General features: G+C 40.3%; 1 protein-coding gene across 4 annotated transcripts in view; it reads left to right on the forward strand.

Moving 5' to 3' along the window:
• LOC117517671 (roundabout homolog 1-like) overlaps positions 1–12,587 on the forward strand; it is a 375,114-nt gene that overhangs the window by 292,715 nt on the left and 69,812 nt on the right. For all 4 annotated transcript variants that reach the window (XM_034178786.1, XM_034178787.1, XM_034178788.1 and 1 more), the window contains exon 3: positions 6,774–6,931. In XM_034178786.1, the coding sequence (XP_034034677.1) occupies positions 6,774–6,931 (158 nt within the window). The remainder of the gene's footprint in view (positions 1–6,773; positions 6,932–12,587) is intronic.

The following is a 12,587-nucleotide window of genomic DNA, read 5'->3' on the forward strand; positions in this document are numbered from 1 at the left end:
ACACATGGATACGACTGTGTTTTGATTTTGTTATGATCTTTGGAAGAAAGACAATTCTGATGTTTTTGAGGTTTATTTTTTTTCCTGTAACATTTCATTGCAAATTATTTTGAAACCAATAATTATCTCTAGCAGAAGTGTGTGTCACAACCACGTTTTTTCTAACTCATTCAATGTGCATATCCCACAAAAACACATATGCAACAGGCCAGGGGGGGGGGGGGGTATTTGGTGCAGGGGTAATAAGAAAGCACGTTTAATTTGCGGTGATTATCTCCTGCATAATTGCTCATGTGCCACTGGAAGCAGATCAGTCATTCCATCTTTCAATGGAAGCTTGTTTGGAAATTCAAACATTGCTCCTAGGAAGTCAACTGTTAAGCAGCATGCACTTGATGATTTATGGAAGGAAGGAGGAAACAACCAAGAAAAAAGTACAAAAATGAGGAAAACAGCATTAGTATCGATTGTTTTGAGAATCCAAAGCAGTTACCCCGTTAAAAAAGGTGTTTTATTGTTTTTCACCATTTTTTAAATAATTTGTTTTCTCATATCTAATCCCATTAGATCGCAGAAGTGAAGCATAGTAGGTCGTGATTTGAACTTGGCTGGGAGGCCACTCTGTAACACCAGGAGCAGTATGCATGTTTGTCTGGGTGGTACTGGAGTTGCATCATTGAGTGCATCCGGCGCAAAACTTGTGCCAAATCTCAATGTGGATTTGTGGTGATTCTGAGCAATTGGAGCACAGGAATTATCCTGCCATTCCATTAAACTTGTAAGTGCAGCTAGTTTGTGGATTTTAATGCAACTTTACAAAATGGTGGCACACCACATGATGATGTGCATGAAGGAAAATAATTGATTTAATGTATTTAACTGGATATTTTTAGACTTTTGTATTTATATATTTATTTATTTGTCATATGATGTTGACTTTGTAAGCATAACTCCTAAATTGGTTTATAGAACATAATGGTATAGAGTAGAATACAATAGAATAGTCTTTATTGTCGTTGTACGGAGGTACCACGAAATTGGGGGTGGTCCCTCAGAGCTACTGTACACCACAGAAGAAACAAGACATCGTATCACAGCATATAAAGATGTGCATGAGGGACAATTATTCTGGTTTGACATGTTTAAGTGGAAAGAAAAGCAATTTTGTGTATATTTGATGGATCATATGATATTTACTTCATCAGGACAACTCCTGCTAAACCAGTTGGTAGAGAACAATAAAACTTTAATGTAATAGTAACACTTCATAAGACGACGTGCATGAAGACAAATTATTCTTGTCCATTGTGTTTAAGGGGAGATGAATGGTTTAGTTTAATTTACTTTATTTAATGTACCATATGATATTCACTTCAAAGGGGGGCACCTCCTCCTAAACCAGTTGGTGGAGTTTAATGAAAGTTCATATAGTGGTAGCAAACAGTATTAAAATGTGGATGAAGGAAAATAATCTTGATCTGACGTCTTCAAGTGGAGATCATTGGACTTATGTTGCTGTTTCTTTTTTATTCACTGTATTTTCAGTTCCATGTATTAACAGACCTGTTGGGGTTCTTCAATGTAGAAGGTGAACAGTTTGTTAGTTTTGGTATTTCCTCACATGAGATTTACTACCACAGATATCAGTGGTATAATGATGCATTGTGAAGTGCAGTAATCGTATCGTGAAGCCTGTATCATTTGTTTTTTTTTTAAGAGCATTGTGATACCATCAACTACTGCACAAATAAATAGTGACCTCTTGCAGAAGAATCATAATGATTTCTAAAATATGAGCAGGAAATAGTTAACATCAATGATTACAATTTATACTGAACAATATTTATTTAAAGTTAAAACATTCACCACAGATTATTTTCTACATATTTGTTTTTGAACAGGTATGTAATTATGTATCGTGCTACGTATCAAATTGTGATAGGTGTATCATGATAGTTATTGTAATGTGGACCTTGTGTATCATTACATTCATAACAGATATATAACCTACTCAAATATGTGCCATTTAGTTTTTATGCTCACACTCAACAAAGTTTGGGGGGGGGAGCAGTATATTTTCACCCCATCCATCTGTCCTTTCATTTGGGTGTCCATCTGTAAAATCTTAGTTTCTGGACAGCAACTAAGGGCCCCTTCACACATAGCATGGATAAGTAGGAATCATGGCGAAATTGCCCGAATGAGCGAACTCCGAAAACATCAAGGTGACATAGGGAGGGACACACGGTGAGCGACAGTTTTGGTGAGTGACTGTCGCAATGGAAACACAGTGCGAGCAGCTGGAGCGTGTGGAGCGACATCGCGCAGCTGCTGTAGAAAAAAAATACATGCCACCCACGGGATTCAAACCTGCAATTTACTAAAGCTTTGATTAGCATAAAATCAACAAGGAGGTAAACGTATAAAAAAAGAGAAAAGCACCGTAATTGCTGCTGTTGTGGAGGAAAGAAAAAAAAATGCTGGAATGTGGTGCACCGCATCGTGCCTCTGCTGTGGAGAAAAAAAAAAAAAATAAAACCATACACCATATCATTGAATCCCTCTTATCGAGTGGGCAATACAAGTATGAACCATCTGTTCCTCTGTAGATGACCCATGGTCACAGACGTACAGTCATGACATGACATAGACGAAGCAGTGCACTCCTATCATGTCCACGCCTGCTAGCCTGGCATGCCCAGCGGGCTCCGCGTGCGTGTCCCTACGGACACGCGTGTCCTGTGGACGGCGTGCCACAGGACAGACACCACGTCATGTGGAACAGAGCTCACATGGGTGACGTGACACTCAGATCGCCAGCTGCATGTTATGATCTGACGGTCCATTTCATCCGGGACAGCCTGTCAATGTGTACAGCGTGTGCTCGCATCCAGAACAGAACCCGAGATCTCAACAGCTGCTGCTCTTGGCAGCCACGCCCCCTGTACAACAGGTGTACAAGACGTTGGAGGCAGCTCCGATTTTTCCAGCCCAGTCTCACGTTTTTTTTTTTGTGCTCCCGTTACGAAATGAGTCAAATTTTTGTGACAGAGCTTTTTTACGCACTATTCCTAACCCTACTCCCACCCCCAACCTTAACCATAACCTAATCTTACTCCTTCCCCACCCTAACCATAACCACCCCCGACCTCACCCTCTTCACTTTTAATTTCGTGCAGCCATCACGGAATGAATGAGAATGAATTTGTGCTGCCTTGACGAAAATGAGGCGCTTTTTGTCGCAATATCACAAACCAATAGATTAATGTATATTTCGTGCTGCTGAAGCACGACTTGCCGTGAGACCAGGTTGTATTTTTCACGAATGGCATGCAATTCCTCCTTCATGTGCTAGTCGGCTTCAATCATCTTATGTGTGAAGGGACCCTAAAGAATATGCATTCTCTGATTGACACCATTTCTTGGTAATGACTTGGGGGAGGCTAGAGGAATTTTCCTTTTGAAAATGGCCACTACAGATGTGATCTTGAGTTTTGTTTCTGCACAATAAGTGCAGAAGACCTCGTTTGACTAAAACCATTCCTTGGTGGTGAATTGGGGGAGGCTAGAGAACGGTTCCTTTAGGAAATGGGGTTCATCTGTTCTCCAATATCTCTGTGACACACGGCATCTTGATTTCCATTTCCACGCAATAACTAAATAACGATTCATCTGATTCAAAACATTTCTTGGTGGTGTATTGGGGTTGGCTAGAGCAACGTTACTTTTGAAAATGGCCATAGTCTGTTATTCTATATGGCCATTGTAAGTCCCTTCGGCTGCTCCCTTGTTTGCACTCGGGGTCACCACAGCAAATCCAAGGTGGATCTGCATGTTGAATTGGCACAAGTTTTACGCCGGATGCCCTTCCTGACGCAACTCCACATTACATGGAGAAATGTGGCAGGGGTGGGATTTGAACCCGGAACCTTCTGAACTGAAACCAAGCGCATTAACCACTTGGCCACTACCCCTGCTTATATGGCCATTATGGACACTAGATTTATTTTTTGCTTCTGCATAATAAGTGAAGAATACCTCATCTGATTGAAACTAGTTTTTGGTGGTGTATTGCGGGAGGCTAGGAGAAGTACAACATACTAATTGTTAAGCAGCGGTCTTTTGCTATACTAAAACACCATACACCATCTTTAAAGCACCAGTATGTTGCTATAAAAATAATTTCCAGACTTCAGTATGACCTGTACTATAAAACCATAGGCCAACTTAACATACATGTGGCAGGATTTGCTGTTTTGCACTGCTCTTGTTTGGAGCCAAAAAGAGGATGTAGCATTATTGAGAAACAGGTCGTGATTGCCCATTTTCATCTCATGTTGCCTTCACTGATGTAGAAATATCAATTTTCCCTTTAGGAAAGTCATTGCAACATCCTGTTTGTCTTTTTAATCTTCATTTTTTCTGAATTCTTGTGTGGTGTTTACTCAAACATGCATTATTTTTGTTATTACAGCTTAATAACCAGATCTGTTTCCCCTCTGAAAATAGAAACATTCAGTTTTACCACATGTGTTCCACATTATTTGTGTGCTACAGTCATGATAAACTGATCCTTGTTTTGCTTGTTCATAGACACAGAAAAAAAACATGTTTATTAGAACAATTTTCACTGTCCAGCTTTTAACCCTTATTGCTCTTTGCTAATTTATCATCTTGCTCTCACTTTTACCTTATCAGCGGAAATAAATCTTTAACCAAAGCACCAAAGTGAAGGACTTTTCTGGGCTTTCAGATCTCCCAGACGCGTTCGGACCTCACACGATAGTAAAAACAGATGTGTGCGATGATTGCAGATAAATCATAAGATTGTATCGGTAAATCAATCAACATACAGATGCACATGATTTACCCTCTTCATGTGTAAAATAACATTAACTGTGTTTTTGGGTCCCACGAGGAATGTGTTATTATGTGACACGGTGGTGCTGGTGATTTTTGGCAGACAGCTGGTTACGATTACCGCAGCTGCAGTCAGCCAGTCGCAGCACAGACTGCAGCTCAAAGAGTTGTGGAGGCCGCAATATACGTCCAATTAGAAGGTCATCCTAATTTGTTGTCCTGTATCCACAGAAATGTGCGAATATGTAGCCAGCGGTGAACTGGGGGCTGCCATCTGGGAGTGATTATGCCTTTTCCTCAATGTTTCCTGTCTTTTCACCCCAGTCCAGCTCTGCTGAGTTCTGCTGTTCTGTTCACTCCACGCTGGCTCAGCAACACTGGCCTGTTCAGCTTGTGAGCCCACTGTAATTTAAAACTGGAAATGCAAAACAGCAGTTGTTCACATGCACACATTGCCCTAGTCTTTACATGTAGAATGTATGTAGGAATATTTTGTCTCTACTTCTGAAAACAGAACGCAATGCTAAAATAACCTCGGCCGTAAGAGCATTGTGTTCTTTATAATTTGCAGTTGTTTAATTAATAATTAAGATCCTATTGGCTTATGTACAATTTGTACATCAATCAATCAATCAACATTTATTTATAAAGCGCTTTACAGCACCGACTGGTGTCCAAAGTGCTTAACATTAAAAACACAAATTTACAAAATAAAACACATATAAAATAAAATTTTAAAACAACACATAAAAAAAAAGAACATAAAAATAACAGAACATGTCACCTCCCCACTAAGTGTTAAAAGCCAGTTTAAATAAATAAGTCTTTAACTTAGATTTAAAAAGTGCTAGGTCAGGAATAGTACGTAACTCAAGAGGTAGCTCATTCCACAGTCTGGGGCCAGCTACCGCGAAAGCATGATCACCCCAGCGTTTATATCTTGACCTTGGAACATCTAAGTAAAGCTGGCCAGACGCCCTTAACGTCCTACTGTAGGTGCGCAAAGTTAAAATTTCAGACAAGTAGGGAGGTGCAAGGCCATAAATAGCTTTAAAAACAAACATTAAAATTTTAAAATCAATTCTAAAACGAACTGGAAGCCAGTGGAGTGAGTATAGGATGGGCGCAATATGCTCACGTCTAGAAGTGTTTGTCAAAAGACAAGCAGCAGCATTCTGCACCAACTGGAGACGCACAAGAGACGACTGATTAATGCCCGCATTAAAGTGCATTACAATAATCAAGTCTGGAGCTGATGAAAGCATGAATGGCTGTCTCAAGATCACGTCTACTGAGAAAGTGCTTTATTTTAGCCAAGAGGCGAAGTTGGAAAAAACTAGCTTTGACAACAGAATTTATCTGTTGATCAAACCTCAAACAGCTGTCAAATATCACTCCCAAATTCTTGACAGCTGGTTTTACATAGTTAGCCAAAGCACCAAAATTTGGTGTTACCACATTTGGTATGCCAGTGCGCTCAAACACCATGATCTCAGTTTTACCATCATTCAGGTAAAGGAAGTTTCGGGACAGCCACTGCTTTACATCACGAATACAATTAAATAATGATGACAAAGCATCAAAGTTGTCAGCAAGACAAATTTAATCGACAATACCTGTTTAAAATTTAAAAGAAGTCCCATACAGGCCCCGAGGCCCACTGGTGGCAGTGCTTATCCCCAGATACTGCGACTTTCCTCAGCCTGGTTTCCACCTTTCTGTGCTGCTCTGCAGTCATATGTTACCTCCCGTCTGGTACCGTCAATGCAGCTGGCTTTCTTAGCAGCTTGTCAAAGTCATCCTTATTTTCTGTGTATGAGGAATGGAGTTAATAAAAAAAAACCTCATGCTTATTAATCACTGCAAAACATCATCACACTTTCATGACTGTGCTGCTTTTGTGTGTTTCGCAGTATTACGCGATGACTTCAGGCAGAACCCAGTGGATGTTATGGTTGCAGTAGGTGAGCCTGCAGTGCTGGAGTGTCAGCCGCCCCGTGGACACCCTGAACCCACCATCTCCTGGAGGAAAGACGGTGTCACCTTGGATGACAGAGATGAACGCGTCACAGTAAGACTCTGAACCTAGCTATTAGGCAGTACTCTGATCTCAAAGGAATAATTCATAAAACATTTAAAATATCTTTTTTTGTGTGTTTTTCCTAATGTGAAATATGTCACTGTATATGGACAACAATGTCAAAATGTTTTAGACACATTAAGTGCAATGAAAAGCTGCTAAATATCTAACATTGAAAAGTAAATACAAATGAGCAAAACACTGTGACAAATTTTAACCTTTAAAAAATGATGATAAAATGTTTGAGGTGGTCGCTTGCAATGTAGAGTAAAATCACAATCAGTTTATTACTTTTCAGCAATTCCTTCAGTTTTTCATGACAGCACACAAACACACCCGTGAAGTTTTTTCATTGGGTTTGTTTGTTTGTTTCAGAGGTATGCAACTTCAGAATTGGAATTATGAATGAAGGACAAAAAGCTTAACATAATATGGCATTTTCAAGTAAAATTGCACTCTAAAAAAGGAACTGTCTCAATGAGAAAAATTAATGTAATAATTTGCACAGATTTTTTTTAAAGTTATTTCAACTTTCAACTGAGTTAACGCCACAAGACTTCTCTAGTTAGGTTGAAATAACAAAAAATTCTATGCAAATTGTTACATCATTTTTCCTTGTTCAGACAGCAGTTCATTTTTACCCCAGGCCATCAAATTTGGTTATCAGGTATTGCGAGGGCTTTTCATCCATCCATCTGTCCGTCTGTCTGTGTGTACTCAGCCTATGTCCACACGAGCAGATTCTTGAAATTCATAGGGAGCATTCTTGGGAAACAGATCTTGTACAAGTTCAAAGATGGCTAACCTTGATGTATTTTAAGAGGTATTTTAAGAGATTAAAATGTCACATTCTGTTTCAATCTGATCCGTTTAGATTTTGAGTGACGCAGGTCACAGCCAATCAAAGTAGAGTGATGCCAGCCGCTGGTCTCTTCAAAGCCACTTTGTTTTCAGTGTTTATATCAATCAATCAATCAATCAATTTTTTTATATAGCGCCAAATCACAACAAAAAGTTGCCCCAAGGCGCTTTATATTGTAAGGCAAGGCCATACAATAATTATGTAAAACCCCAACGGTCAAAACGACCCCCTGTGAGCAAGCACTTGGCTACAGTGGGAAGGAAAAACTCCCTTTTAACAGGAAGAAACCTCCAGCAGAACCAGGCTCAGGGAGGGGCAGTCTTCTGCTGGGACTGGTTGGGGCTGAGGGAGAGAACCAGGAAAAAGACATGCTGTGGAGGGGAGGAGAGATCAATCACTAATGATTAAATGCAGAGTGGTGCATACAGAGCAAAAAGAGAAAGAAACAATGCATCATGGGAACCCCCCAGCAGTCTACGTCTATAGCAGCATAACTAAGGGATGGTTCAGGGTCACCTGATCCAGCCCTAACTATAAGCTTTAGCAAAAAGGAAAGTTTTAAGCCTAATCTTAAAAGTAGAGAGGGTGTCTGTCTCCCTGATCTGAATTGGGAGCTGGTTCCACAGGAGAGGAGCCTGAAAGCTGAAGGCTCTGCCTCCCATTCTACTCTTACAAACCCTAGGAACTACAAGTAAGCCTGCAGTCTGAGAGCGAAGCGCTCTATTGGGGTGATATGGTACTATGAGGTCCCTAAAATAAGATGGGACCTGATTATTCAAAACCTTATAAGTAAGAAGAAGAATTAACAGGAAGCCAATGAAGAGAGACCAATATGGGTGAGATATGATCTCTCCTTCTAGTCCCTAGTACTCTAGCTGCAGCATTTTGAATTAACTGAAGGCTTTTTAGGGAACTTTTAGGACAACCTGATAATAATGAATTACAATAGTCCAGCCTAGAGGAAATAAATGCATGAATTAGTTTTTCAGCATCACTCTGAGACAAGACCTTTCTAATTTTAGAGATATTGCGTAAATGCAAAAAAGCAGTCCTACATATTTGTTTAATATGCGCTTTGAATGACATATCCTGATCAAAAATGACTCCAAGATTTCTCCCAGTATTACTAGAGGTCAGGGTAATGCCATGCAGAGTAAGGATCTGGTTAGACACCATGTTTCTAAGATTTGTGGGGCCAAGTACAATAACTTCACTTTTATCTGAGTTTAAAAGCAGGAAATTAGAGGTCATCCATGTCTTTATGTCTGTAAGACAATCCTGCAGTTTAGCTAATTGGTGTGTGTCCTCTGGCTTCATGGATAGATAAAGCTGGGTATCATCTGCGTAACAATGAAAATTTAAGCAATACCGTCTAATAATACTGCCTAAGGAAAGCATGTATAAAGTGAATAAAATTGGTCCTAGCACAGAACCTTGTGGAACTCCATAATTAACTTTAGTCTGTGAAGAAGATTCCCCATTTACATGAACAAATTGTAATCTATTAGACAAATATGATTCAAACCACCGCAGCGCAGTGCCTTTAATACCTATGGCATGCTCTAATCTCTGTAATAAAATTTTATGGTCAACAGTATCAAAAGCAGCACTGAGGTCTAACAGAACAAGCACAGAGATGAGTCCACTGTCCGAGGCCATAAGAAGATCATTTGTAACCTTCACTAATGCTGTTTCTGTACTATGATGAATTCTAAAACCTGACTGAAACTCTTCAAATAGACCATTCCTCTGCAGATGATCAGTTAGCTGTTTTACAACTACCCTTTCAAGAATTTTTGAGAGAAAAGGAAGGTTGGAGATTGGCCTATAATTAGCTAAGATAGCTGGGTCAAGTGATGGCTTTTTAAGTAATGGTTTAATTACTGCCACCTTAAAAGCCTGTGGTACATAGCCAACTAACAAAGATAGATTGATCATATTTAAGATCAAAGCATTAAATAATGGTAGGGCTTCCTTGAGCAGCCTGGTAGGAATGGGGTCTAATAAACATGTTGATGGTTTGGATGAAGTAACTAATGAAAATAACTCAGACAGAACAATCTGAGAGAAAGAGTCTAACCAAATACCGGTATCACTGAAAGCAGCCAAAGATAACGATACGTCTTTGGGATGGTTATGAGTAATTTTTTCTCTAATAGTTAAAATTTTGTTAGCAAAGAAAGTCATGAAGTCATTACTAGTTAAAGTTAATGGAATACTCAGCTCAATAGAGCTCTGACTCTTTGTCAGCCTGGCTACAGTGCTGAAAAGAAACCTGGGGTTGTTCTTATTTTCTTCAATTAGTGATGAGTAGAAAGATGTCCTAGCTTTACGGAGGGCTTTTTTTATAGAGCAACAGACTCTTTTTCCAGGCTAAGTGAAGATCTTCTAAATTAGTGAGATGCCATTTCCTCTCCAACTTACGGGTTATCTGCTTTAAGCTACGAGTTTGTGAGTTATACCACGGAGTCAGGCACTTCTGATTTAAAGCTCTCTTTTTCAGAGGAGCTACAGCATCCAAAGTTGTCTTCAATGAGGATGTAAAACTATTGACGAGATACTCTATCTCACTTACAGAGTTTAGGTAGCTACTCTGCACTGTGTTGGTATATGGCAATAGAACATAAAGAAGGAATCATATCCTTAAACCTAGTTACAGCGCTTTCTGAAAGACTTCTAGTGTAATGAAACTTATTCCCCACTGCTGGGTAGTCCATCAGAGTAAATGTAAATGTTATTAAGAAATGATCAGACAGAAGGGAGTTTTCAGGGAATACTGTTAAGTCTTCTATTTCCATACCATAAGTCAGAACAAGATCTAAGATATGATTAAAGTGGTGGGTGGACTCATTTACTTTTTGAGCAAAGCCAATAGAGTCTAATAATAGATTAAATGCAGTGTTGAGGCTGTCATTCTCAGCATCTGTGTGGATGTTAAAATCGCCCACTATAATTATCTTATCTGAGCTAAGCACTAAGTCAGACAAAAGGTCTGAAAATTCACAGAGAAACTCACAGTAACGACCAGGTGGATGATAGATAATAACAAATAAAACTGGTTTTTGGGACTTCCAATTTGGATGGACAAGACTAAGAGTCAAACTTTCAAATGAATTAAAGCTCTGTCTGGGTTTTTGATTAATTAATAAGCTGGAATGGAAGATTGCTGCTAATCCTCCGCCCCGGCCCGTGCTACGAGCATTCTGACAGTTAGTGTGACTCGGGGGTGTTGACTCATTTAAACTAACATATTCATCCTGCTGTAACCAGGTTTCTGTAAGGCAGAATAAATCAATATGTTGATCAATTATTATATCATTTACCAACAGAGACTTAGAAGAGAGAGACCTAATGTTTAATAGACCACATTTAACTGTTTTAGTCTGTGGTGCAGTTGAAGGTGCTATATTATTTTTTCTTTTTGAATTTTTATGCTTAAATAGATTTTTGCTGGTTATTGGTAGTCTGGGAGCAGGCACCGTCTCTACGGGGATGGGGTAATGAGGGGATGGCAGGGGGAGAGAAGCTGCAGAGAGGTGTGTAAGACTACAACTCTGCTTCCTGGTCCCAACCCTGGATAGTCACGGTTTGGAGGATTTAAGAAAATTGGCCAGATTTCTAGAAATGAGAGCTGCTCCATCCAAAGTGGGATGGATGCCGTCTCTCCTAACAAGACCAGGTTTTCCCCAGAAGCTTTGCCAATTATCTATGAAGCCCACCTCATTTTTTGGACACCACTCAGACAGCCAGCAATTCAAGGAGAACATGCGGCTAAACATGTCACTCCCGGTCTGATTGGGGAGGGGCCCAGAGAAAACTACAGAGTCCGACATTGTTTTTGCAAAGTTACACACCGATTTAATGTTAATTTTAGTGACCTCCGATTGGCGTAACCGGGTGTCATTACTGCCGATGTGAATTACAATCTTACCAAATTTACGCTTAGCCTTAGCCAGCAGTTTCAAATTTCCTTCAATGTCGCCTGCTCTGGCCCCCGGAAGACAATTGACTATGGTTGCTGGTGTCGCTAACTTCACATTTCTCAAAACAGAGTCGCCAATAACCAGAGTTTGATCCTCGGCCGGTGTGTCGTCGAGTGGGGAAAAACGGTTAGAGATGTGAACGGGTTGACGGTGTACACGGGGCTTCTGTTTAGGGCTACGCTTCCTCCTCACAGTCACCCAGTCGGCCTGCTTTCCTGGCTGCTCGGGATCTGCCAGGGGGTAACTAACGGCGGCTAAGCTACCTTGGTCCGCACCGACTACAGGGGCCTGGCTAGCTGTAGAATTTTCCACGGTGCAGAGCTGAGTCTCCAATTCGCCCAGCCTGGCCTCCAAAGCTACGAATAAGCTACACTTATTACAAGTACCGTTACTGCTAAAGGAGGCCGAGGAATAACTAAACATTTCACACCCAGAGCAGAAAAGTGCGGGAGAGACAGGAGAAGCCGCCATGCTAAATCGGCTAAGAGCTAGTAGCTACGCTAAGCTAGCGGATTCCTAAAAACACGCAAAGTGAATAATGTGTAAATAATTTAGAGGTGATTCAGCAGAAGGAGTGCTTTAGTTAAGGCACGTAAAGATTACACTGGGAAACAAATCGTAATCTAGATAACTAGATCAATCTAACTGTGCAGATTAAACAGCTAACAGATACAGCAAAACACCGCTGTGCTCCGGAACAGGAAGTGATACAATACCGCAGTGAGAGCCAACCACCAGTAGAGGCAAGCAAGAGCAAGAGCAAAAAAGATATACATGTTTCTCATATGTTATGTAAAAGCTA

This window comes from Thalassophryne amazonica, chromosome 9 (genome assembly GCF_902500255.1).
Source record: "Thalassophryne amazonica chromosome 9, fThaAma1.1, whole genome shotgun sequence".
Taxonomy (NCBI): Eukaryota; Metazoa; Chordata; class Actinopteri; order Batrachoidiformes; family Batrachoididae; genus Thalassophryne; species Thalassophryne amazonica.